This window comes from Entelurus aequoreus, linkage group LG13, assembly GCF_033978785.1.
Source record: "Entelurus aequoreus isolate RoL-2023_Sb linkage group LG13, RoL_Eaeq_v1.1, whole genome shotgun sequence".
NCBI classification, from domain to species: domain Eukaryota; kingdom Metazoa; phylum Chordata; class Actinopteri; order Syngnathiformes; family Syngnathidae; genus Entelurus; species Entelurus aequoreus.
Window position 1 is genome coordinate 24,872,062 of NC_084743.1, and position 27,292 is coordinate 24,899,353.

General features: G+C 39.1%; 1 protein-coding gene across 1 annotated transcript in view; it reads right to left on the reverse strand.

Annotated features, from left to right (window-relative positions):
* Positions 1 to 26,036, reverse strand: part of LOC133662986 (lactase/phlorizin hydrolase-like) — a 27,674-nt gene extending 1,638 nt beyond the window's left edge. Inside the window, exons 1-16 of the mRNA XM_062067176.1 lie at positions 25,472 to 26,036; positions 25,294 to 25,361; positions 22,930 to 23,007; positions 22,754 to 22,847; positions 21,209 to 21,293; positions 20,449 to 21,127; positions 14,067 to 14,715; positions 12,452 to 13,999; positions 12,112 to 12,380; positions 11,681 to 11,971; positions 11,397 to 11,595; positions 8,357 to 8,559; positions 4,622 to 4,728; positions 4,425 to 4,556; positions 4,107 to 4,330; positions 3,807 to 4,043 (exon numbers count right to left, since the gene is read on the reverse strand). Of these exons, the coding sequence (XP_061923160.1) occupies positions 3,807 to 4,043; positions 4,107 to 4,330; positions 4,425 to 4,556; positions 4,622 to 4,728; positions 8,357 to 8,559; positions 11,397 to 11,595; positions 11,681 to 11,971; positions 12,112 to 12,380; positions 12,452 to 13,999; positions 14,067 to 14,715; positions 20,449 to 21,127; positions 21,209 to 21,293; positions 22,754 to 22,847; positions 22,930 to 23,007; positions 25,294 to 25,361; positions 25,472 to 26,036 (5,428 nt within the window). The remainder of the gene's footprint in view (positions 1 to 3,806; positions 4,044 to 4,106; positions 4,331 to 4,424; positions 4,557 to 4,621; positions 4,729 to 8,356; positions 8,560 to 11,396; positions 11,596 to 11,680; positions 11,972 to 12,111; positions 12,381 to 12,451; positions 14,000 to 14,066; positions 14,716 to 20,448; positions 21,128 to 21,208; positions 21,294 to 22,753; positions 22,848 to 22,929; positions 23,008 to 25,293; positions 25,362 to 25,471) is intronic.
* Between the last annotated feature and the right edge of the window lie 1,256 nt (positions 26,037 to 27,292).

Here is a 27,292-nt window from a genome sequence, read left to right on the forward strand (position 1 = left end):
GGTTTTAATTGACAAATATTACAAAACGATTATTTCAAAGCGACTCCATGGTAGTTAAATATCATGAAAATCCTTGGATTGTGCACATCATCAATAAAGTACTATCTAATCCAGGGGTCACCAACGCGGTGCCCGCGGGCACCAGGTAGCCCGTAAGGACCAGATGAGTAGCCCGCTGGCCTGTTCTTAAAAATATCTCAAATAGCAGCACTTACCAGTGAGCTGCCTCTATTTTTTAAATGTTATTTATTTACTAGAAAGCTGGTCTCGCTTTGCTCGACATTTTTAATTCTAAGAGAGACAAAACTCAAATAGAATTTGAAAATCCAAGAAAATATTTTAAAGACTTGGTCTTCACTTGTTTAAATAAATTATTATTTTTTTTTTTACTTTGCTTCTTATAACTTTCAGAAAGACAATTTTAGAGAAAAAAATACAACCTTAAAAATTATTTTAGGATTTTTAAACACATATACCTTTTTACCTTTTAAATTCCTTCCTCTTCTTTCCTGACAATTTAAATCAATGTTCAAGTAAATTTATTTTTTTTATTGTAAAGAATAATAAATACATTTTAATTTAATTCTTCATTTTAGCTTCTGTTTTTTCGACGAAGAATATTTGTGAAATATTTCTTCAAACTTATTATGATTAAAATTCTGGCAAATCTAGAAAATCTGTAGAATCAAATTTAAATATTATTTCAAAGTCTTTTGAATTTATTTTAAATTTTTTGTTCTTGAAAATCTAGAAAAAATAATGATTTGTCTTTGTTAGAAATATAGCTTGGTCCTATTTGTTATATATTCTAACAAAGTGTAGATTGGATTTTAACCTATTTAAAACATGTCATCAAAATTCTAAAATTAATCTTAATCAGGAAAAATTACTAATGATGTCCCATAAAAAGATTCAAATTAGCTAGTTTTTCTCCGTTTTTTCGGTTGAATTTTGAATTTTAAGGAGTCCAAATTGAAAATAAACTGTTTCAAAATTTAATTGTAATTTTTTTCTTGTTTTCTCTTCTTTTAAACCGTTCAATTAAGTGTAAATATCATTAATTATTAATAATAACATAGAGTTAAAGGTAAATTGAGCAAATTGGCTATTTCTGGCAATTTATTTAAGTGTGTATCAAACTGGTAGCCCTTCGCATTAATCAGTACCCAAGAAGTAGCTCTTGGTTTCAAAAAGGTTGGTGACCCCTGATCTAATCTAATCATGACCATCTCTCTGGTTCTGCAATTGACATGTAATGATAAGTGTGACCACTAGATGGCAGCCACGTATCAGAGATATGAGTTCTTTATGTTGAGTTTAAATTGCACATAATTACATCATGATACATCACAAGTTCCAGTTTCTCTATTCAATATGTTCAAAAAGGAGTAGGAAGAATCAGAGCTTATTTAGTCCTACCCCGTTTCCTTTACATAGCAGTTGCTAACACTTGTGTTCACTTCCTGTTCTCAATTTATTCACAATATACTCCATAAGTAACAACATTAAAATAAGTAAGTTGAATTTAATATGATGAGATAATCAAGATTATTAATAAATTGAGATTTTTTTTTATCATGCTTCTTCTTTGTACTTTGTAAACACTTTGAAGAGTTTTTAAAATTGGATCATATTAGTACATTGTAGGGTTGTCCCGATACCAATATTTTGGTACCGGTACCAAAATGTATTTCGAGACTTTTCGATACTTTTCTAGGTAAAGGGGACCACAAAAAATGGCATTATTGGCTTTATTTTACCTAAAAAAATATTGCAGTGCATTAAACATATGTGCCTTATTGCTGCCAAAGAACAATTCTGGTCTTAATTAAAATAGTGAACATACTAGACAACTTCAAGTTCCTGGAACTTTTGGTGAAAAGGGGCCTTATGAGCGGGAGTTGAATAAACGTTGCTTGCTCGAACTCGCACGTACATACACAACTTTGATGTTTTATGGAGATGAATAGAACACTACTTAGTGAGTTGCTTGATATAAAGAAAATGGTCCAATACATTTTTGAAGAATTATGCCTGGATTGAATAATGAACGGATTAAAATAATAGCATGATGTTAAAGTGCCAACATGGAAGGAGAAATTACAAACCATCGTACCCGGCAAGACTTGTGAAACTACAAACCTCGTTTCCATATGAGTTGGGAAATTGTGTTAGATGTAAATATAAACGGAATACAATGATTTGCAAATTATTTTCAACCCATATTCAATTGAATGCACTACAAAGACAAGATATTTGATGTTCAAACTCATAAACTTTAATTTTTTTTTGCAAATAATAATTAACTTAGAATTTCATGGCTGCAACACATGCCAAAGTAGTTGGGAAAGGGCATGTTCACCACTGTGTTACATGGCCTTTCCTTTTAACAACACAGTAAATGTTTGGGAACTGACGAGACACATTTTTGAAGCTTCTCAGGTGGAATTCTTTCCCATTCTTGCTTGATGTACAGCTTAAGTCGTTCAACAGTCCGGGGGTCTCCGTTGTGGTATTTTAGGCTTCATAATGCGCCACACATTTTCAATGGGAGACAGGTCTGGACTACAGGCAGGCCAGTCTAGTACCCACACTCTTTTACTATGAAGCCACGTTGATGTAACACGTGGCTTGGCATTGTCTTGCTGAAATAAGCAGGGGCGTCCATGGTAACGTTGCTTGGATGGCAACATATGTTGCTCCAAAACCTGTATGTACCTTTCAGCATTAATGGCGCCTTCACAGATGTGTAAGTTACCCATGTCTTGGGCACTAATACACCCCCATACCATCACAGATGCTGGCTTTTCAACTTTGCGCCTATAACAATTCGGATGGTTCTTTTCCTCTTTGGTCCGGAGGACACGACGTCCCCAGTTTCCAAAAACAATTTGAAATGTGGACTCGTCAGACCACAGAACACTTTTCCACTTTGTATCAGTTCATCTTAGATGAGCTCAGGCCCAGGAAGCCGACGGCGTTTCTGGGTGTTGTTGATAAACGGTTTTCGCCTTGCATAGGAGAGTTTTAACTTGCACTTACAGATGTAGCGACCAACTGTAGTTACTGACAGTGGGTTTCTGAAGTGTTCCTGAGCCCATGTGGTGATATCCTTTACACACTGATGTCGCTTGCTGATGCAGTACAGCCTGAGGGATCGAAGGTCACGGGCTTAGCTGCTTACGTGCAGTGATTTCTCCAGATTCGCTGAACCCTTTGATGATATTACGGACCGTAGATGGTGAAATCCCTAAATTCCTTGCAATAGCTGGTTGAGAAAGGTTTTTCTTAAACTGTTCAACAATTTGCTCACGCATTTGTTGACAAAGTGGTGACCCTCGCCCCATCCTTGTTTGTGAATGACTGAGCATTTCATGGAATCTACTTTTATACCCAATCATGGCACCCACCTGTTCCCAATTTGCCTGTTCACCTGTGGGATGTTCCAAATAAGTGTTTGATGAGCATTCCTCAACTTTATCAGTATTTATTGCCACCTTTCCCAACTTCTTTGTCACGTGTTGCTGGCATCAAATTCTAAAGTTAATGATTATTTGCACAAAAAAAAACTGAATATGGGTTTAAAAGGATTTGCAAATCATTGTATTCCGTTTATATTTACATTTAACACAATTTCCCAACTCATATGGAAACGGGGTTTGTATATATTTCAGTTGTTGTAATAATTTACTTACCTTAACCTTGAATGTTTTGTCAAATTGGGGTTCTTGCAGGTACCATCGTGTTTGGGTTATCACATCACAATACAAGTAATATAATGCAGTGTTTATTCTGCTTCTGTTTACCTTCCACATCTTGGTTTAGACACTCATGCGGCCCAGAAGCAGGGTCCGGGAATCCATTGCAGGTGATGATGGTTGCGTAGGAGACAACGGAGGTCTTGGCCAATCGAGGAAGTTTGGGGTCGGAGCGATTGACGTAGAAAAGGCCAAACCTTTCTGAAAAGCCGGTGGCCCACTCCAGGTTGTCCATCAACGACCAAGCCGTGTAACCTCTAACGTTCACGCCGTCCAACAGGTAAGCTGCGGGAAGAACACCAACTGGTACTTTATCCGACTCGTAGTCGTCATGGTGGCTTTTATTACCTTTCAACACCTGGTTGATGTATTTCTCATAATAGTAGCTCCTGTGGACGTCATTCAGGTCTACAGGCCCACGCTCTGAGATGCCATTCTCAGTGATAATGACAAGTGGATTTCCATATTCCTCCTTAATGAACTTTAATATTCTCCGGAATCCAAACGGGGAGACCTTTAGCCAGGATGACCCTGAATCTAGGTAAGTGCGGTCGGCAATCGTTCCTGCGCCTCTGAAATTTTTTTTTTAAATCTTGGAATCAGCTTAAAATTTCTAATGATTTTATTTCTAATTTCCTCATGACTGGTAAAGCTGAAGATGCTTACCTGTCAGCATCATAATGCTGAAGGTCTCCGTAATCCACCGGGAAGGCCAGGACTGTGGTGTAATGGTTGAAACCAAAATAATCATAAGTTCCCTTGATTCTTTCAATCTCCTCTGAGGTAAATTCCGGCAACCTGGAGGAATAAATGTGACACCTTATCCCGTTAAAGAAACACATTTACCGAAAAGCACCACTTACCGGGATTTAGGTAGACCAGCTGCTAAACTTCGCCTGCGAATGATCGTCTTCATCATATCGCTGTAGTCTCCGTTAAATATGGGATGGGCAAACCATCCGATGTAGAACTGTGTAAGGTGGAAATCAAACATGTTCGTATGTTGCTGCACAAAGTAGAGTGGAACCCGTTTAAGTCCACGTTCCTCGGACTGGCTGAGTCATGCGGACGTAAGCGGAAATAGCCATCCCTTGCGCGTTTATTTGCGACTTTCCCCCAGGCTTGGGTCGATAATACATTTTGCTGGACAATATAAACTATATTGCCAAAAGTACAGGTGTATAAAATCAAGCACTCAGGCATGGAGACTGTTTCTACAAACATTTGTGACAGAATGAGCCGCTCTCAGTGATTTCCAGCGTGGAACTGTCATAGGATGCCACCTGTGCAACAAATCCTGTCCTGAAATTTCCTCGCTCCTAAATATTCCTAAGTCAACTTTATTATAAGAAAAGTGAAGAGTTTGGGAACAACAGCAACTCAGCCACCAAGTGGTAGGCCAGGTAAACGGACAGAGAGGGGTCAGCGGATGCTGAAAGCGCATAGTGCAAAGACTTTCTGCACTATTCAGTTGCTACAGAGCTCCGAACTTCATGTGACCTTCCAATTAGCCCACGTACAGTACGCAGAGAGCTTCATGGAATGGGTTTTCATGGCCGTGCAGCAGCATCTAAGCCATAACTAAGTCCAATGCAAAGCCTTGCATGCAGTAGTGTAAAGCAGTGGTCCCCCGCGGCCCGATACCGGTCCGTGGATCGATTGGTACCGGGCCGCACAAGAAATTAAAAAAAAAATTAAAAAAAATGTTTTTATTAATTTTTTATTTTTTATTAAATCAACATAAAAAACACAAGATACACTTACAATTAGTGCACCAACCCAAAAAACCTCCCCCCCCCCATTCACACTCATTCGCACAAAAGGGTTGTTTCTTTCTGTTATTAATATTTTTGGTTCCTACATTATATATCAATATAGTGATTAGGGCACCTGATTCTCATCATTTGGATGGGTGGCCAAATACTTTTGGCAATACAGTCTGCAGGGATACAGTCCGTAAGCACACATGATTGTATTTTTTTATGACAAAAAAATAAAAAAATAAAAAATACCATACACCCACTTGGCACTTCAAGTTTATATGTGAGTAAAGGCAGGTGGCCAAGTACTTTTGTCAATATAGTGTATATTCTCTCGCAAATTATTTGTAATGCAAGCATTACTTTCAAATTTTTTCATTACCTTTTCACCATTGTATTTGCAAGGTCAATAACTTGTATGTATGATAAAAGTAAACAAACGTAAAAATAAAATCTCTGTTAGCAAAAAGTACACTTTAATAAATACTGAACATCTTGAAATGTAGTTTTTTACAGAGTTGAAAAAACGGAGTGTTTTTTTTTTAATGTCGTCGCCACTTTGCAACAAATTGGGGATACTATCTCATTCGTCTGTGCTGATTGGCTCATTTTGCACACTTTTTTGACGCTGAAATATTCCTCCACCGGACATTTGGCTTTACAATCATTATCATTCTTCCCAATTTTGTTACCTTGCGGTGCTTCTCAATAGCAAGTTGCAACTAGCGAGGCTCTCTGTGCGTGCATCATGTTTGTGTGAGCCAGAGGCCCCGCCTCCGCCCACCGAGACAAAGATTGTGGAGGACCGACGGGAGGATTCACTCCGTTCATTTGATTCTGCTATTTGAGAGCGATGCACAGAGTGAACCCTCTTGTACCCTGTGTGAAATCGAGAGACGGGGAATACAAACACACACGAGCGTGGCCTTTTATAGATGACAGCAAAGTTATTGAGTTATTGATGATTACTTTCCCCACATACTTATAAAGAGTAGGTAGTAAATAATAGTAATGATATAGTAGTAATCATAGTAAATAGTAGATATTCCTGATAATATCGGCCTCCCGATATTATCGGCCGATAAATGCTTTAAAATGTAATATCAGAAAATATCGATATCGGTTTTTTATTATCGGTATCGTTTTTTTTTTTTGTTTTTTTTTTTTTTTAAATCAACATAAAAAACACAGCATACACTTACAATTAGTGCACCAACCCCAAAAAACTCCCTCCCCCATTTACACTCATTCACACTCATTCACACAAAAGGGTTGTTTCTTTTTGTTATTAATATTCTGGTTCCTACATTATATATCAATATATAACAATACAGTCTGCAAGGGATACAGTCTGTAAGCACACATGATTGTGCGTGCTGCTGGTCCACTAATAGTACTAACCTTTAACAGTTAATTTTACTCATTTTCATTAATTACTAGTTTCCATGTAACTGTTTTTATATTGTTTTACTTTCTTTTTTATTCAAGAAAATGTTTTTAATTGATTTATCTTTTTTATTTTTTTTTTTATTTTTTAAAAGGACTTTATCTTCTCCATACCTGGTTGTCCAAATTACGCGTAATAATGTGTTAATTCCACAACTGTATATATCGGTATCGGTTGATATCGGTATCTGTAATTAAGAGTTGGACAATATCGGAATATCGGATTTCGGCAAAAAAGCCATTATCGGATATCCCTAGTAAATAGTAAACAATATTGTAATAGTAATAAAAAAACAAACAAACATATATATATATATATATATATATATATATATATATATATATATATATATATATATATATATATATATATATATATATATATATATATATATATAATTTATATATACAATAAATAATTACAAAAATAAAATACAATAATAATAAAAAAGTAACAGCAATTGTAAAAAAATAGTAATGATAGTAAATTATTTTTCTAACCTAAGGCAATTTATTGACATGTAACATAGTAGTTCTATTCGTATTGCCCCCCCACCCCCCACACACACACCATTCTTCATTTGTTTTTATTGACTTTGACATAACCACAAAGGTGATTTTGCAAACATGATAATAAACAATACTACAAAACATGTCGACACATATTTTTTTTAAATTTAAATGTCCCCTTTGAATTTTGTGTAGATAACAGTGGTCAATCATGTATGTTGATGTCGGCTTAAGTGGTCTTTGAGTAGGCTTGGGCACGTTTTTTTTGTAGTGGATGATCTGATACAGTGACCCCCTACTGGTACGCCAAAGAATCACTTGATTAAAGTACAGTGTTTTATTTTTCTATATTCAAACATAGTGTTACTGTTCCAACTGTGTGTGATGTTAGAGTGGCCAGAAAGATTAAATATACTGGTTAAATAAAACCTCTGCCTTGTTGTTAATGGCATACTATGCTACTGTATTTTAATGTTGGTACTTGGTGAAAAAAGTTTAAGAACCATCCATTTATCCATTTTCTACCGCAGGGCCTATCCCGGCGGTACTTGGGCGGAACGCAGGATACACCCTGGACAAGTCGCCAATTCACTGATCTAGTAAATACGTTTTGCCCCCAGGAGCTTCCACAGCTTCTCATCTCCCCTTAATTCAAATCCTTGACAGAGGTGCACACAGAGCATCAACATGGCTACAAAAGGAACCATCGCAATAAACCTATTCCGACATTTTGCACAGTGGCATCAAGCCCAGACGGAGAAATGCCAGTCTTCATGCAGGGAACAACACCGCTGCAACCAGCAAACTCGACCTAAACTGGTTCCACATTCATTAGGGAATTTGTGTTGTGGTGTAATAATATTAAAACCTGCAATACTTTACCTGCAGCACTCGTCTGGCAGCATCGATATCCTCCTGCTTGTAAGGGTTTCTCGGCTCTGACCAGTCCGAGTTGATGGTGATGGAGATGATTCCTCCCTGTTTGGACCGGAACTTGTCATTGTAAAGGTGCCAGGCCTCAGCGTGAGCTTTTATCAAGTTATGGCCCACAATGTAAGGCAAAGTGCCCGGTCTAAAACTGATCCCTGGTGTGGAAAACGAAAGCGGAGTAAGTAATGGCTTGACATATTTAAATAATAATGAATTAGATTTATATAGCGCTTATTTCTAGTGACACCAAGAGCGTTACACTGAGAACCCATCATACTTTGGACGGTGGTAAGCTACATTTGTAGGCACAGCTTCCCTGGGGCAGACTGACGAAAATGTGGCTGCCGACCACACCCAGACATTCATTCAAATGTGTAAATTATAGTGAAGTGAATTATACTTATATAGCGCTTTTTCTCTAGTGACTCAAAGTGCTTTGTATAGTGCAGGGGTCGGCAACCCGCGGCTCTAGAGCCGCATGCGGCTCTTTAGCGCCGCCCTAGTGGCTCTCTGGAGATTTTTCAAAAATGTATGAAGAATGGAAAAAGATGAGGGGAAAAAAATCAATTTTTTGTTTTAGTATGGTTTCTGTAGGAGGACAAACATGACACAAACCTCCCTAAATGTTATAAATCACACTGTTTATATTAAACATGCTTCACTGATTCGAGTATTTGGCGAGCGCCGTTTTGTCCTACTAATTTTGGCGGTCCTTGAACTCACCGTATAGTTTGTTTACATGTATAACTTTCTCCGACTTTCTAGGGCGTGTTTTATGCCACTTCTTTTTCTGTCTCATTTTGTCCACCACACTTTTAATGTTGTGCGTGAGTGCACATAGGTGAGTTTTGTTGGTGTTATTGACTTGTGTGGAGTGCTAATCAGACACATTTGGTCACTGCATGACTGCGAGCTAATCGATGCTAACATGCTATTTAGGCTAGCGATATGTACACTAATATTGCATCATTATGCCTCATGTGTAGCTATATTTGAGGTCATTTAGTTTCCTTTAAGTCCTCTTAATTAAATTTATATCTCATGACACATGTAATATGGCTTTTAATTTTTTGCGGCTCCAGACAGATTTGTTTTTGTATTTTTGGTCCAATGTGGCTCTTTCAACAATTTGGGTTGCCGACCCCTGGTATAGTGAAACCCATTATCAACATCTTTAAGCTACATTTAAACCAGTGGGGGTGGCAGGTGGGCAAAGTGTCTTGCAACAACAGTGACTAGGATGGCGGAAGCAGGCATTGAACCTGGAACCCTCAAGTTGCTGGCACGGTCACTCTACCAATCGAGCTACGCCACCCCAGTAATGCCTCTTGTGAGTATGTGGCTGTCAATCCAGTCATTTAATTTCTACCGCTTATCCTGTTTAGGGTGACCGATGAACTGGGAGAAGAGGAAAGGTGTATTCTGGACTGGTTGCCATACAATCCCAGGGCACACCTACTCAGTGGCCTAGTGGTCAGAGTGTCCGCCCTGAGGTCGGTAGGTTGTGAGTTCAAACCCTGGCCGAGTCATACCAAAGACTATAACAATGGGACCCATTACCTCCCTGCTTGGTACTCAGCATCAAGGGTTGGAATTGGGGGTTAAATCACCAAAAATTATTCCCGGGCGCGGCACCGCTGCTGCCCAGGGGATGGGTCAAATGCAGAGGACAAATTTCACCACACCTAGTGTGTGTGTGACAATCATTGCTACTTTAACTTTAACTTTAACATGCTGTCATTCGATTTAGACTCTGCAATTAATCTCACAGGCGTATGTTTCTGGTCTGTGGAGGTAAACTGGAATACTTGGAGACAACCCACAGAAGTATAAGCGAACTTGAAAACCCAAAACCACCTGGCAGTGAGACAGAGACGCTAACCACTTGTGCCACCATCCAACAACCAATCCCACTTTAAAGCTTGTTATGAAGTACCATATTTTTCGGAGTATAAATCGCTCCGGAGTATAAGTCGCACCGACCGAAAATGCATAATAAAGAAGGAAAAAAACATACAGTATATACCGTTATTTTCGGACTATAAGTCGCAGTTTTTTTCATTGTTTGTGAAATTATTAACACATTACCGTAAAATATCAAATAATATTATTTAGCTCATTCACGTAAGAGACTAGACGTATAAGATTTCATGGGATTTAGCGATTAGGAGTGACAGATTGTTTGGTAAACGTATAGCATGTTCTATATGTTTTAGTTATTTGAATGACTCTTACCATAATATGTTACGTTAACATACCAGGCACGTTCTCAGTTGGTTATTTATGCGTCATATAATGTACACTTATTCAGCCTGTTGTTCACTATTCTTTATTTATTTTAAATTGCCTTGCAAATGTCTATTCTTGGTGTTGGGTTTTATCAAATACATTTCCCCCAAAAATGCGAATTATACTCCAGTGCGACTTATATATGTTTTTTTCCCTTCTTTATTATGCATTTTTGGCCGGTGCGACTTATACTCCGGTGCGACTTATACTCCGAAAAATACGGTAAGTCGCACTGGAGTATAAGTCGCATGTTTTGGGGAAATTTATTTGATAAAACCCAACACCAAGAATAGACATTTGAAAGGCAATTTAAAATAAATAAAGAATAGTGAACAACAGGCTGAATAAGTGTACGTTATATGACGCATAAATAACCAACTGAGAACGTGCCTGGTATGTTAACGTAACATATTATGGTAAGAGTCATTCAAATAAATATAACATATAGAACATGCTATACGTTTACCAAACAATCTGTCTCTCCTAATCGCTAAATCCCATGAAATCTTATACGTCTAGTCTCTTACGTGAATGAGCTAAATAATATTATTTGATATTTTACGGTAATGTGTTAATAATTTCACACATAAGTCGCTCCTGAGTATAAGTCGCACCCCCAGCCAAACTATGAAAAAAACTGCGACCTATAGTCCGAAAAATACGGTATTTCATGCAGAATAATGGAATTTACAATAAACTGTACCTGGTGCAGCAGCTCCATAGCCATGGCCAATATTTGCGATATTGTAAGGCTCATTTATGGTAATCCAAAATTTCACTTTGTGACCCAGTCGGCTAAAAATGAGGTCAGCATAATCCCTGAATTTGACGACAATTGTTTCATTCTCCCATCCTCCAAGATCTTGCAGAGCTTGCGGAAGATCCCAGTGGTAGAGAGTGATCTGATAGCAAATTCAATAAGTCATTGAGTTGACACAAATCTAAAAACTTCTCATTGCATTCATAGACAGTAAGATGAACTCTTACATGAGGTTGGATGTTTGCGTCAAGCAGGGCATCCACCAGTCTAATGTAGTAGTTCAGTCCCGCTTCATTTACGTGTCTGGTGGTGCCATCAGGAAGAACCCTTGGCCATGATATGGAAAAACGATAATGTGTCACCTTAAGTTGCTTCAACATGGAAACATCCTCGTCTATCTTGTGGTAACTGTCGCAAGCAATGTCCCCATTATCATCGTTGAACACTCGGAGGGGTGTGTGAGAAAATTTGTCCCATATGCTGAGACCTTTCCCGTCTGCTCTCCAACCTCCTTCGATCTAGAAGCAGTGGATGTCACTTATTTCGGAAAACGGCATCAAACACACATGAGTCACATGCAATGTGACATAGTCTGCACTAACATGCAAAATGTGTTTACTAGTTCTGTTGCATCGCTACACATTACTCAGAAAATTACCTGGTACGACGCGGTTGCAGTACTCCAGATAAAGTCTTTGCAGAAATGTCCATAAAGTGGCTTTTCGTCCTCTGGTGTAGGAAAACCATTGTTCTTTATAACTTGGTAGTAGTAGTGGGCAGAGTACTTAGGAGTTCTCGGGCGGTTTGGGTTCTGGAAGTCAACATGGTGTAACCCAAATCCAACTCTGAACCCATTAAGCCACTCAAATGAATCCATGAGAGATGTCGCTATGTATCCTTTCACCTTCACTCCATCAAGATCATAGGCTATCATGACAAATCACATGGAAAATGAAATCTAATGACATAAACATTGGTAAAAAAAAGGGTCAGTTTACCTTTGAGAGCCTCATTAATATAGGTCTTGAAATAAAACACCCTGGCAGAGTCATCCCAGCTTGTCTTTGATTCTGTTGCTACGCCATTCTCAGTGATGTAAATCTCTGGATCGCCATATTCCACTTTTAGCCAGTTGAGGATTCTCCTTAAGCCCCATGCCACAGCTCGCTGGTTGCTGATGGCAGTAGCCTGGGAATCGCTTTCCTCTTCTTCCGTCAAGTCACGATCGTGTTCATATGACTGAGGCTTAAGCCGAGCTGTTATATGACTTACAATCTTTGTAGTGTAATGGTTTAAGCAGAACATGTCTGCAGTCCCCCTGATGTACTTCTTTTCTTCTTCAGTGAAAGTAGGTAGTCTTGAATCTGGAAGACCTTGGAGTTCACTTTTGTTTCCCACCTGCCACTTCATTGCATCAGGATAGTCGCCATTCTTGAAAATTGGGTGTGCAAACCAACCCAAACGAAACTGCATGGCACGGTCCGCAGCTTGAACTTCCCGTGGAACATTGGCGTCTTTAGGTTCAACCCAGTCAGCACTGAGCGCGATGGATACTCGTCCCCCTTGGGAGTTGCGGTAGTTTTCATCATACGTGTGGTAGGTTTTGGCGTGTGCTTTTATTAGGTTGTGTGCAACTCTATAAGGAGCAGTTCCCGGATTCTTTACATTTGGAGGAATCTTTCCAAGTCCATATCCCGACCATGCTATTGTATGTGGCTCGTTAAATGTAATCCAAAATTTCACTCGGTCTCCAAAGGTAAAAAAGCAAAAATCACAAAAGTCATTAAAAAGACCGATCATGTCTGAGTTGTCCCAGCCGCCAATATTTTGCAACTCCTGAGGGAGATCCCAGTGGTACAACGTTACCATCGGGGCAATGTTGTTTGCCAAGAGGCCATTAATGAATTTGTTGTAAAAGTCAACACCCTTCTGGTTTAGGGAACTTCGCTGACCAGAAGGAAAGATCCGGGACCAGGACAATGAGAACCGATATGATTTTACCTGCAGTGCTCGCAGCATGTAGAGGTCCTCATCAAGTCTGTGGTAACTGTCACAGGCCACATCTCCGCTGGCATTGTCTGGTATAGTGCCCGGTTTTTGGGTGAATACATCCCATACACTCGGTCCCTTCCCATCGACATTCCAGCCACCTTCAATCTGGTAAGCCGAAGATGAGACTCCCCAACTGAAATGTGCTGGGAAAGTGCCATAGTGGTATATCTTTCTTTGGAATTTTGACTGGTGAGAAAATTTCTCCCAGATAATCATTGAAGTAGATGGAACTTCTGAAGGAGGTAAAACTTTCAAAGGAGGGTTGAACTGCACTGAGATCACTTTCAAACCATCTTTGGGTGAGCCGAATCCATTTTGTTTTATAACATGGGAGTAGAAGTATGCTGATTGTTTTGGGGTTCTTGGCCTGTCGGCGTCTTCAAAGTTGACAAGATGAAGGCCAAACCTTTCACTGTAGCCTTGTTTCCCCTCAAATCCATCCATTAGTGACTGCACTGTGAATCTCTGCACATCCACCCCATCCAGTGATATTGCTACAAAATAAGAAATTGTTTAGAAAACCATGAACCAGTAAAAATGTGCTTTTGTAACATACATTACCTTTTAGAGCTTCATTGATATAACTTCTCATGTACTCAGTTCTACTCGTGTCATTAAGCGGGTCCTCACCATGCTCTGTTGGCATGCCATTGCCTGTTATATAAATAGGCACTTTTTTCATGTTTAAGTACTCAGTGGAGATGTAGTTCAGAAGCCTTCTTAGACCCCAAGGTGCAGAATAGATCCAACCAGACGCTGTAGGGGGCCATGATGGATCAATACGGGCCTGAAAATTACCCACACCCTGCGGACCTGGGACACAACCACCATCAGCGTTTTTAACCAGACGTGATGTGTAATGGTTTAATCCAAAGAAGTCAGCTGTTCCGCTGATCCTCAGACTCTCTGTGGGTGTGAACACTGGAAGAATTGCAGGCTTTGAATGAGGACACTCATCAGTCTTCTTTTCAATCTGACTCTTTAGCATTGCAGGATAATCCCCGTTTACAAATATCGGATGTGCAAACCATCCAAGCATGAATTGCAAATACCGATACGCAGATGATACATCCTCCGGTCTGGAAGGGTCCATAGGCTCAGCCCAGTCCGAGTTTAAAGCGATTCCCACTTTACCACCTTGTATGCTTCTGTATTTGTCATTGTAGACATGCCATGCCTCTGCATGAGACTTTATTATATTGTGAGTGACCTGTAGAAAGAAGTACGAAATCATAAGCAGAACACATCACAATAACTTTCAGCTGTGTTTACATGACAAATGAAGGGTCTGTTTATATGACAACATTCAAGTAGCTTGTTCAGGATTTGTGTTTTTGAAACATTTAACATTCATTTAACATTTTGCTTGTCTACACAGGTTTTATACAGTAAATGGAAGGTCCTCCCCATCTGTCTGAGAGATTGACTTATTGTCCAAATAAGTACGTCGCCCTTGGTCCATACTTGCCAACCTTGAGACCTCCGATTTCGGGAGGTGGGGGGACGGGAGCGTGGTTGGGGGCGTGGTTAAGAGGGGAGGAGTATATTTACAGCTAGAATTCACCAAGTCAAGTATTTCATATTCATATATATACACTACCGTTCAAAAGTTTGGGGTCACCCAAACAATTTTGTGGAATAGCCTTCATTTCTAAGAACAAGAATAGACTGTCGAGTTTCAGATGAAAGTTCTCTTTTTCTGGCCATTTTGAGCGTTTAATTGACCCCACAAATGTGATGCTCCAGAAACTCAATCTGCTCAAAGGAAGGTCAGTTTTGTAGCTTCTGTAACGAGCTAAACTGTTTTCAGATGTGTGAACATGATTGCACAAGGGTTTTCTAATCATCAATTAGCCTTCTGAGCCAATGAGCAAACACATTGTACCATTAGAACACTGGAGTGATAGTTGCTGGAAATGGGCCTCTATACACCTATGTAGATATTGCACCAAAAACCAGACATTTGCAGCTAGAATAGTCATTTACCACATTAGCAATGTATAGAGTGTATTTCTTTAAAGTTAAGACTAGTTTAAAGTTATCTTCATTGAAAAGTACAGTGCTTTTCCTTCAAAAATAAGGACATTTCAATGTGACCCTAAACTTTTGAACGGTAGTGTATATATATATATATATATATATATATACTGTATATATCCTGAAAATATGCAAACAAAACTGTGTTTAGATAATTGATACTTCAAACTTGCATAAATAAATCTTAAGGAATATAACATAACTTGGCTTCTGAGAGCTTCAAAATGTAATGAATAAAATGCTAAAGTTGTTGATAAACAAGCAATTATTTTAATAATGAAATATGGTCATTTTAAATGAATTATTATGATCATTTAAAATTAATTATTTCAAATATGTTTATTTTAATGTATAATTCTATGGCTGAATGTAATAAGGAGTCAGAAAAAATACAAATAAAAATACAATTAATTTTGATGTTTTTAGCAAAATATAGTAAAAATGTATTTAGTTTAAAAAAAAAAAAATTAATAAATATATTTATTTTTAGGTAATATAAACATAATAATACAATTTATCTCTAGTCTGGATGATTTAGTTCTTGTCACCCTGTTGCCCTCCCGTCTCTTCCCCAAGGATGGCTCCATGAGCTGGGCAAACGCCTGGAGATGCCCTACGTCAACAACACGGTCGGCGGCCCGTCTGCGCGCAGCTTGTACATCGCCGCCCTCTACTTCACCCGCAGCAGCCTGACCAGCGTCGGCTTTGGCAACGTGTGCGCCAACACGGACGCCGAGAAGATCTTCTCTATCTGTACCATGCTCATCGGCGGTATGCCGGACGCCTCGTATGGAATAACGTGATTGGGCAGGCACGCTGTTTATATCGTGGGAAAGCGGACATGAAAAAAGGCAGTCCTCACTCAGGTCCGCATGGAGCTGGAGGGGGCGTGGCCTCCAGCTCCGGCTGAAAATCGGGAGATTTTCGGGAGAATATTTGTCCCGGGAGGTTTTCAGGAGAGGCGCTGAATTTCGGGAGTCTCCCGGAAAATTCGGGAGGGTTGGCAAGTATGCCTTGCTCTGACGTCTGAAGGTAGTGAGACTGCTAAAACCCATCTCCAGAAAACGTAGACTTTGTCTGGAATTTGAACCAGGCAACTCCCTTCTTTTCTAAGGAGCTTCAACTTTATCCTAAATTGTTTTGAGTCACACCACAAAGAAATGCAGAAAAGAAGGCCCAGCCTAAGTTGTCAATATTAGTGGTGTAAGGAAGCTATAGAACAGGGGTCACCAACGCGGTGCCCGCGGGCACCAGGTAGCCCGTAAGGACCAGATGAGTAGCCTGCTGGCCTGTTCTAAAAATAGCTCAAATAGCAGCACTTACCAGTGAGCTGCCTCTATTTTTTAAATTGTATTTATTTACTAGCAAGCTGGTCTCGCTTTGCCCGACATTTTTAATTCTAAGAGAGACAAAACTCAAATAGAATTTTAAAATCCAAGAAAATATTTTAAAGACTTGGTCTTCACTTGTTTAAATAAATTCATTATTTTTTTTTTTACTTTCCTTCATATAAATTTCAGAAAGACAATTTTAGCGAAAAAATACAACCTTAAAATGATTTTAGGATTTTTAAACACATATACATTTTTACCTTTTAAATTCCTTCCTCTTCTTTCCTGACAATTTAAATCAATGTTCAAGTAAATTAATTTTTTTATTGTAAAGAATAATAAATACATTTTAATTTAATTCTTCATTTTAGCTTCTGTTTTTTCGGCGAAGAATATTTGTGAAATATTTCTTCAAACTTATTATGATTAAAATTCAAAAAAAGTATTCTGGCAAATCTAGAACATCTGTAGAATCAAATTTAAATCTTATTTCAAAGTCTTTTGAATTTCTTTTAACATTTTTGTTCTGGAAAATCTAGAAGAAATAATGATTTGTTTTTGTTAGAAATATAGCTTGATAGACTGTAACAATTATAGACCTATTTCGCTACTGAATGTGGACTACAAGTTGTATACATCTATTATTTCAAAAAGGTTTGAAAACTTTATGTCGGATCTAATAGAGGACTGCCAAACTGGATTTATTAGGGAAAGACAAACTCAGGATAACATAAGGAGAGCCTTACATTTAGTTGATGAAATACAGAAGACAAAAACAAGTGCTATGCTCGTGAGTGTTGATGCTCACAAAGCATTCGACAGTGTAAATTGGTTATACCTGTATAAAGTAATGGAAAGACTAGGCTTTAACAAAAAATCAGTACAGATAATAAAGTCACTATACCAAGAACCATCAGCTAGAGTCAAAATAAATGGAAGTCTTTCGAAAAGCTTCAAATTGGAGAGGTCTACCAGGCAGGGTTGCTGTTTATCCCCGACGTTATTCGCATTATTTATAGAACCATTAGCCCAACTGATTAGAGAAAACAAGGAAATTAAAGGTATACAGATTAGACATAATGAACACAAGGTGGGGCTTTTTGCAGACGATGTACTGATCTATCTCCGAGATCCAGAAGAAACATTCCCTAGATTAATGAGAACCTTCGAAGATTATGGACGATATTCGGGGTATAAGTTAAATGTCACAAAAACACAAATATTATTGTTAAACTATAACCCCTCATTAGAAATTAGAGAGACGTATAAACTAAATTGGGACCTGGAAATGGTCAAATATTTGGGAGTTAATATAACAAAGGAAAGAGATAAACTATATGAAGCCAACTATGGGTCGATAAATCTGAGGCTTAAAATGGATCTGGAGAGATGGTCAGTGCTGTGTCTGGACTTAAGCTCAAGAATAGAAATAATCAAGATGAATGTGTTGCCGAGACTCTTGTACTTGTTTCAATCCCTACCAGTAGCAGTACCACAAATACAATTTGATGAGTGGGATAAAAATATATCGAGATTCATATGGGGGGGTAAAAGACCCAGAATTAGGTTCGAAACTCTCCAGCTGCCCAAGGTAAAAGGGGGAATGGCATTGCCAAATCTGAAAGAATATTTCCATGCAGCCCAACTTCGGTATCTAGTATGCTGGTGTAGACCAGAATACGAAGCGAAATGGAAGGGAATTGAATTAGACCAGGGGAGAGATCTTATCCAAAACTTGTTGGCAAATAAAACAATAGAAAAGAGAGTAGAGGCAGAACTGAGTCCGATTACTAAATTTACAATTGGAATTTGGAATAATATCTCAAAAAAATACAAATTAGAGGATGAAAGAAAGATACTAGGATGGTTGACACGTGATCCCAATTTCAAGCCTGGGTTCGAAGATCATGGGTTTAAACAGTGGGAACGAAAAGGCTTGACGGCAATGTGCACACTGTTGGAAGATGGGCAGATGAGGAGTTTCGAAGACCTACGGGCGACATATGATCTAGACAAACATGAGTTCTTCCGGTATTTACAGATAAGGGACTACTATATTAAAAAAATTAAAAGGGCATCAATGAACCCGCTAATTAGAATAATGGTACAAGCTTATAATAATAAAAAATGTAGAGTGATCTCAGCTGTTTACCAGGGATTGATGACAAGCAAGGGGACTTCAACCATGTACATTAAAGAGAAATGGGAAAGAGGATTTGGGGAGCAGATCACTGAAAAGGACTGGTATAATATTTGTAAAACGCAGTGCACGGCCACGAGTTCTAGGGTATGGAGGGAGTTTTGCTGGAAAAACATGACTAGATACTTTATAACTCCAAAAATAAGCGGAAGAGTCGCAGCAAAGAAACAACCATGTTGGAGGCTATGTGGAAATATGGACGCTGACCACGAACATGTGTTCTGGAACTGTCCCAATATTGAAAAATATTGGTATGACGTGTGGTCAGTGATAAAAGAAGTACTACAATATGACATTCCAAAAACAAGTATGATACTATACTTGGGAAACTTGACGCAGGAATATATGCAATTCGATGATTTCTATTTAGTCAAGGTTTTGTTAGCAGCCAGCAAAAAGGCAATTACAAGACTGTGGCGTAGTAGCAGCTCACCGACCTGTGAACAGTGGCTGTGCATTGTGGAAGAACTATATGTAATGGAAAGATTTACACATAGACTCAGAATACAGGAGGAACTATTTCTTGAGAAATGGACAAAATGGACTGAATACAAAACTCAGGAAAATGACACCACAAATGCTTGATATGGAATATAAATTGACTATGTATATATTGTAAGATGTTGACCCTGTTGATATATGTATGCATGTGACAGAATAAAAATTTAAGTTTAAAAAAAGAAATATAGCTTGGTCCAATTTGTTCTATATTCTAACAAAGTGCAGATTGGATTTTAACCTATTTAAAACATGTCATCAAAATTCTAAAATTAATATTAATCAGGAAAATTTACAAATGATGTTCCATAAATTCTTTTTTTAATTTTTTCAAAAAGATTCGAATTAGCTAGTTTTTGTCTTCTTTTTTTTGGTTGAATTTTGAATTTTAAAGAGTCGAAATTGAAAATAAACTATGTTTCAAAATGTAATTATAATTTTTTTCATGTTTTCTCCTCTTTTAAACCGTTCAATTAAGTGTAAATATCATTAATTATTAATAATAACATAGAGTTAAAGGTAAATTGAGCAAATTGGCTATTTCTGGCAATTTATTTAAGTGTGTATCAAACTGGTAGCCCTTCGCATTAATCAGTACCCAAGAAGTAGCTCTTGGTTTCAAAAAGGTTGGTGACCCCTGCTATAGAAGAACACGCTGAATTTAAAATTATCTTTACGGTTTACTTGTTAATGTAAAGCAAAAGTCGCAGTCATTCATTGTGTTTGTTTTGATCTTTAAAGTGGTGTGTGCTTTATAGAGTTTCATGATGGCAAATTGTCTCTGATGGTAGTACATTCCAGCCAAGGGACAGCTACATGCAGAACTTTAACATTTACTATTTTTTGTGTGTTCATGCTCAGATACTGTTGCTCTCACCTGATAGGACGCCACAACATAATCCCCCACTTCAGGGGGATGCTCACCAGTTCCATATCCAGCATGGCTAACTACCCAAGGGCTACTGAACGTGTTCCAGGTCTTGACCCTGTCGCCAAATGTGGAGTAGCAGAAATCAGCATAGTCTTTGAAGGCGTCAATGATGGAAGCATTGGTCCATCCACCGTGATACTGGAGTTCTTGGGGTAGATCCCAGTGGTACAAGGTGACAACAGGTTGTATTCCAGACTCAATGAGAGCATTAATCAGCTTATCATAATAGAGAACTCCTCTATCTGATTTGCTTTTCTGATAGCCTGAAGGGAAAATGCGTGCCCAGGAGATAGAAAACTGATAGGTGTTGACTTGAAGACCTCGCAGAAGGTAGACATCATAATCCACCTTGTGGTAACTGTCACAAGCTTGATCCGCCGTCTGATTTTTCATGACTTTGTTTTCATGACCAAAGCGATCCCAAATGGTTTCTCCCTTCCCACCTTCAGCCCAGCCGCCTTCAACTTTGAAGGCCTCACTGGAGGTTGCCCATTGGAAATTAGAGGGGAACGATTCGTTCAGGAAAACATCTCGTTCAGATTTGACCTGGTTGCCAAACGTATCCCACACAGTCTGATAGCTGCTTTTTAACCATGTTCTTCCACTGAACAATTCAAAGTCACCACTGTTGTAAAACACAGAAAAAATAATCAACACATTACGAACTTTTTCAAACAGTACACATTTTGCAGTGAATAAATATTACCTGGTAAGAAAGTCCTCCATATCCATCATACCTAGCATGTCCATAACGTCACATCCTTCTAGTTCCACGTCATTGTTTTTCAGCACTATGAGTTCAAGACAGTTATTGTCAGCATTACGCCATAAGTGATAAGCGCAGACATACAGTTGAGTTATTGACTGATTTTTAATGAACATGATTTGACCGACTCAGCAAACTTTGATTGATGCATGATCTGATAAATGACCATCCATGTGCACATACACTGACAAGGGTTATGCTAGGTAGGATGGGACTTTATAGCACTGTATCACTGGGATTGAAAAATAGATTAGATTTCATAACCTGTTGACGAAGAAGATTGCTCTTTTATGATATTTTGGCTCATGGAGTAGCGGCTGGGCAGTACAACATAACATCTCTGCAAATGATGACCAAATTAATGAACATATTGTTAATAACTGAGGCAAAATTTGTGCTATTTGTGGTTCTAGCGTTGTTGTTTTTTAAATGCACTCTAGCACTTTGAGGTTGTTTGTTCAATGTAAAGTGCTTTTACAAATAAAATCTATTATTATTATTATTAAAATGTATAATACATTTATTGCATTTTATCTGAATCAGTGTTGTATAATGTTGTAATTTTAAATCAGATAAATTACAGGTTGCTGTGGATTAATTTGGTCAAATCCCAATTTTTTTCAGTTGAAAAAAAAAGTATCCTGCATATTGTGCATAATATTTAATAACAGTCCCAGTGACAGTTCTGTCATGTTTTAATTTAACCAAATTTGTCATTGAAAAGTTCAATGTGCTGTGTATTATTATTGTCCATTTTGACTTGGGGCTGAACGGTTATGGCAAAATAATAAACAGGATTATTTTGATTGATTTTGTAATCAATAATTTGAAAACATGAGTATCTATTGTATCACCAAAGCTCAACTTTAAATTTAGTCAAACAAAAAAACTGGATGTAAATTAGTAACAAGTAAACCACGACGAGTAAAATATTAATAGCAATAACAATACATATACAAATAATAATAGCAATATTAAAAACTATACAATACAGTTTTTCCATTTTAATTGTTTTTAATTCCGTTTTTTTTACTTATTTTACCACCATAAAGTGTGTGATTTTTGTGTCAAATAATTTTTTTTTTATATAAGACAGTTTGCGCTTTATTATTAGTTTCCTTAGTTTATGTATTATTTCCTATCCAGCCTTCTTACTTTTTTTACACTTCTTGTTTGCCAATCAGTATGCTTTGCTTTACTTTGCACTTGACATGCCGCATTGCCTTTTCTGTGCTTCTTGTGCACTTCCCTGCTGCACTATGTTTGTTTTGTTTTCCCTAACAAAAGGGGGGTTTTACTTGCACTTTGCCTGCTTTTTCTGCATCCTGGGGTCCAGACCAACAAAACCCAACACCAAACATTATGGCAAGTTAGGGTAGAGTTAATTGTCTGCTCTTTATATGTAGCTTCATCATATTTAGCAGTACTAAATAGAGAGTAGCCCTCTTTATTTCCTCCTCAATTTAACAAAGCTTTTTTTTTTACCTTGTAGAAAATGTCCGAGAGCCTGGAACTGACTGTCCGTGCAATCAAGGAGTGTCAGCTTGTACACTAGGATGGGCACACCCCTACTGGCCATCTACAACACAATAGATTGTGATGCAAGAGCCGAGAAACACAACATGTGAGTAGAAAATGAAACGTTGCTGCAGTGACGTCACCTGCAACCTTTTCAGCTCTTTGGCCAAATCCAATGCAGAGACGCAGTTGTACTCCAAGTGCACGGGGAGGGAATGCACCTATTGAAAAGAAGCGATATGGGAGAGGAGGTGAGGACACATTTTTATATATGGAATTTAAAGGCCTACTGAAATGAATTTTTTTTTATTTAAATGGGGATAGCAGATCCATTCTATGTGTCATACTTGATAATTTCACGATATTGTCATATTTTTGCTGAACAACGAGAACAACGACGATAAAGTTCGCAACTTTTGGTTGCTGATAAAAAAAAGCCTTGCCTATACCGGAAGTAGCGTGACGTCACAGAAGGAAGGACTCCTCACATTTTCCCATTGTTTACAATGCAGCGAGAGAGATTCGGACCGAGAAAGCGACGATTACTCCATTAATTTGAGCGAGGATGAAAGATTCGTGGATGAGGAAAGTGAGAGTGAAGGACTAGAGAGGCAGTGCAGGACGTATCTTTTTTCGCTCTGACCGTAACTTAGGTACAAGGGTTCATTGGATTCCACACTTTCTCCTTTTTCTATTGTGGATCACGGATTTGTATTTTAAACCACCTCGGATACTATATCCTCTTGAAAATGAGAGTCGAGAACGCGAAATGGACATTCACAGTGACTTTTATCTCCACGACAATACATCGGCGAAGCTCTTTAGCTACTGAGCTAACGTGATAGCATCGGGCTCAAATGCAGATAGCAACAAAATAAATAAACCCCTGACTGGAAGGATAGACAGCAGATCAACAATACTATTAAACCATGGACATGTAAATACACGGTTAAATAATTTCCAGCTTGGCGAAGCTTAACAATGCTGTTGCTAACGACGCCATTGAAGCTAACTTAGCTACGGGACGGCGGCGGCGGCGGGCATTGTAGCTTTCGACGACACCCTGGCCGCCATCAGAGTCGGCAAGAAACATATATTTCCCCAAAGTTACGTACGTGACATGCACATAGCGACACGCACGTACGGGCAAGCGATCAAATGTTTGGAAGCTAAAGCTGTACTCACGGTAGCGCGTCTGCTATCCATCTCAAAGTCCTCCTGGTTGTGTTGGTGCAGCCAGCCACTAATACACCGATCGCACCTACAGCTTTCTTCTTTGCAGTCTCCATTGTTCATTAAACAAATTGCAAAAGATTCACCAACACAGATGTCCAGAATACTGTGGAATTTTGCGATGAAAACAGAGCTTTTTTGTATTGGATTCAATGGGTCCGAATACTTCCGTATCAACCATTGACGTCACGCGCATACGTCATCATATCTAGACGTTTTCAACCGGAAGTGTGGCGGGAAATTTAAAATTGCACTTTATAAGTTAACCCGGCCGTATTGGCATGTGTTGCAATGTTAAGATTTCATCATTGATATATAAACTATCAGACTGCGTGGTCGGAAGTAGTGGGTTTCAGTAGGCCTTTAAAAAATATGTTGTGTTAAGGTGCGGATGTTCTCCAGAAATGGATTCGTTATTTGGTGTGGGTTCACAGTGTGGCGCATATTTGTAACAGTGTTAAAGTTGTTTATACGGCTACCCTCAATGTGACCTGTATGGCTGTTGACAAAGTATGCATGGCATTCACTTGTGTGTGTATGTAGAAGCCGCATACAACATGTGACTGGGCTGGCACGTGTTTGTATGGAGTAAAAGCGGACGCGACGACAGGTTGTAGAGGATGTTAAAGGCAGTGCCATCACGGCACACCCTCAATATTGTTGTCCAGGTGAAAATCGGGAGAAATTCGGGAGAATGGTTGCCCCGTGAGATTTTCGGGAGGGGCACTGAAATTTGGGAGTCTCCCGGAAAAATCGGGAGGGTTGGCAAGTATGGCTCAAAGTAAAGCCGCTGCTCCTTCACATCGAGCGGAGCCAGATGAGGTGGTTCGGGTATCTGGTCAGGATGCCACCCGAACGCCTCCCTAGGGAGGTGTTGAGGACACGTCCGACCGGTAAGAGGCCACGGGGAAGACACACGACACGTTGGGAAGACTATATCTCCCAGCTGGTCTGGGAACGCCTCGGGATACGCCGGGAGGAGCTGGACGAAGTGGCTGGGGAGAGGGAAGTCTGGGCTTCTCTGCTTAGGCTTCTGCCCCCGCGACCCGACTTTGGATAAGCGGAAGATTGATGGATGTTAATAGCGCTCACCATAAATCCATTGAAAAATGTACAACTGATAGATGTGATTGGTATTGGTATCGGCTGATCTCACTCATGAATGTTCGGTACTGGAATCGGCAGCATACAACCCTGATAGGAACATCTAAAACTAGTTCAGTGATGGATCAGTGCGACTGGGCGGTGACGACATGACAGATGACGGATCTTACGGTAATTGAAGGTTGAATCTGTGAAAGCAGAGCGACATCACTCGCGGTCAGCTCCAGTGAAACTTTCCCTGAGAACACGAAAGCATTAAGCTCCATGTCATTTTGCGTCAATTTACCAATAGTTTCATTCTGTAATATCTGTAATTGTAACAAAATGTGAATATTTCAAGTTTCTCACCTTTGAAGCGTTGATGGTAGAGTTGGTAAATATTTGGATATAACTGGAGTATATGTCGCTGATAACTAATATCGTCCACGTGACTCAGTATCAGCCAGGAAGGTGCCAGATCTGCAAACTCCCCAAAGACGTACTCGGCGTACGACATAAACATCCGCCGCAGATCTTCGCTCTCCCATCCTCCGAGCCGCGATCGTAGCGTCTCCGGCACGGCGGATCCATCAAGGACGACAAGAGGCTGCAGGCCCGCCTTTAAGAGTTGAGTCAGCAGAGTCCGGTAGCAGATGACCACGGTCTGTTCGGGATGGCTGCTGAAGCCTGCGGATAGGAGTCGACTCCACGACAGTGGTACTTTGAAATGGGTCACACCTCTTCTCCGGAGGTACTCGAAGTACGGTCCAGTTCCAGGAGGTACGGACTGACTGCAGTCAAAGACCTCGTTTTTCCTATGGCCCGACTTTTTAAGTGGACCTGCGAGAAGCATGAAACCCTCGCGTTCGTTCGCCTCACCGCTGCCATGCAGACACACAACCACACACAGACACACAACCAGCAAGCTCATCATTGTGGTTGGAAGTGACCAGAGCAGAAAGACCTTCTCTTTATCCTACCTAATGATGTCATGAGCTCGATAAACACGCTGGTTAATTGTTTTATTGCAGCGCCACGATAAGCCTAGTAAGACTCTGGACCTGCGCACTTATCATATTGTTTTCATTATCAGTGTTGTTGGCTAAATTGACATCCACTTTATCTTCTTCAGGATCACACCGGGAGGCCAATTTGTATGTGTGTATAAATGATATATACACATTTAGTTGTAAAAATCTGCTGTACAGTATGTGTGTTTCAGTGACGTGCTGTCAGGGGAGGCAAGGTGAGGCAGTGCCTCACCTTGCCCCCAGGGGGTGTAAAGGCTTAACCATGAGCTGTTCTAAAACGAAGTAATAAAATAAAATACGTTTTAAAATGTATCTTTTGGTCTATGCTTTCTATGTGATTTTGGTGTGGTTTCTGTATATTTTGATAATTTTCATGGTCTAAATCGCCCTGATAAAAATAAGGCAGACGAGAAGTGAGGCAGACACAGGTGGTGCCTGCACGGCTTGTTGCCACGGGGAAAAGGCAGGCCATGAGGCAGCAAGTACCTCCGCCTCAAAGTAGGGGGCGATATATCAAAAGTTAATGAACTGCCAACCTTTAATAAGTAGAAGAAAAAAACAAGGGAAAACAACTGCTACGCTTCCCGCAAACTGTGACGCTTTTTCGCCCTAAAAATGGAGGATTTGATTTCTAAAATAAGGAATTTTTCAAGACTGGACTTTCAATCAAAGCAAGAAGTCATTAATACCGGAAGACCAACGCCAGAGTTGCCCGATTTGATTCAAACGTGTGTGGTCTGAGGACAGAAAATAACGCGTCCATTTCAAAAGGATTGGTATACTGGAAAATTAATTAGAAGTGCTAGTTTATGGAACGAACTTAATATTGGGATAAAACAATGTAAATCTCTTTCTGTATTCCACAAAAAATTCATGATGATGAAAAAATATAACTGAGTAAAATGATATCTTCATTAGTGGTTTAATTGTTGTAGAATGAAAATATGACTTTTAAGTTGCCAACATTGAAAGTCAACTGTTACAGTTAGTTATCTACTGATTACTCAAAAACTAATTGATGTCATGGGGAATTACTTCCACATTCATTTCCAGGAGCAAACAACACATAAAGATCACTTGTTAGTGAAATGTTGGTTATCTGGGCACTATGAGTCCTTTAGTTGCATGCCTTAATGTGTTAATAACCTTAACAGCCTTA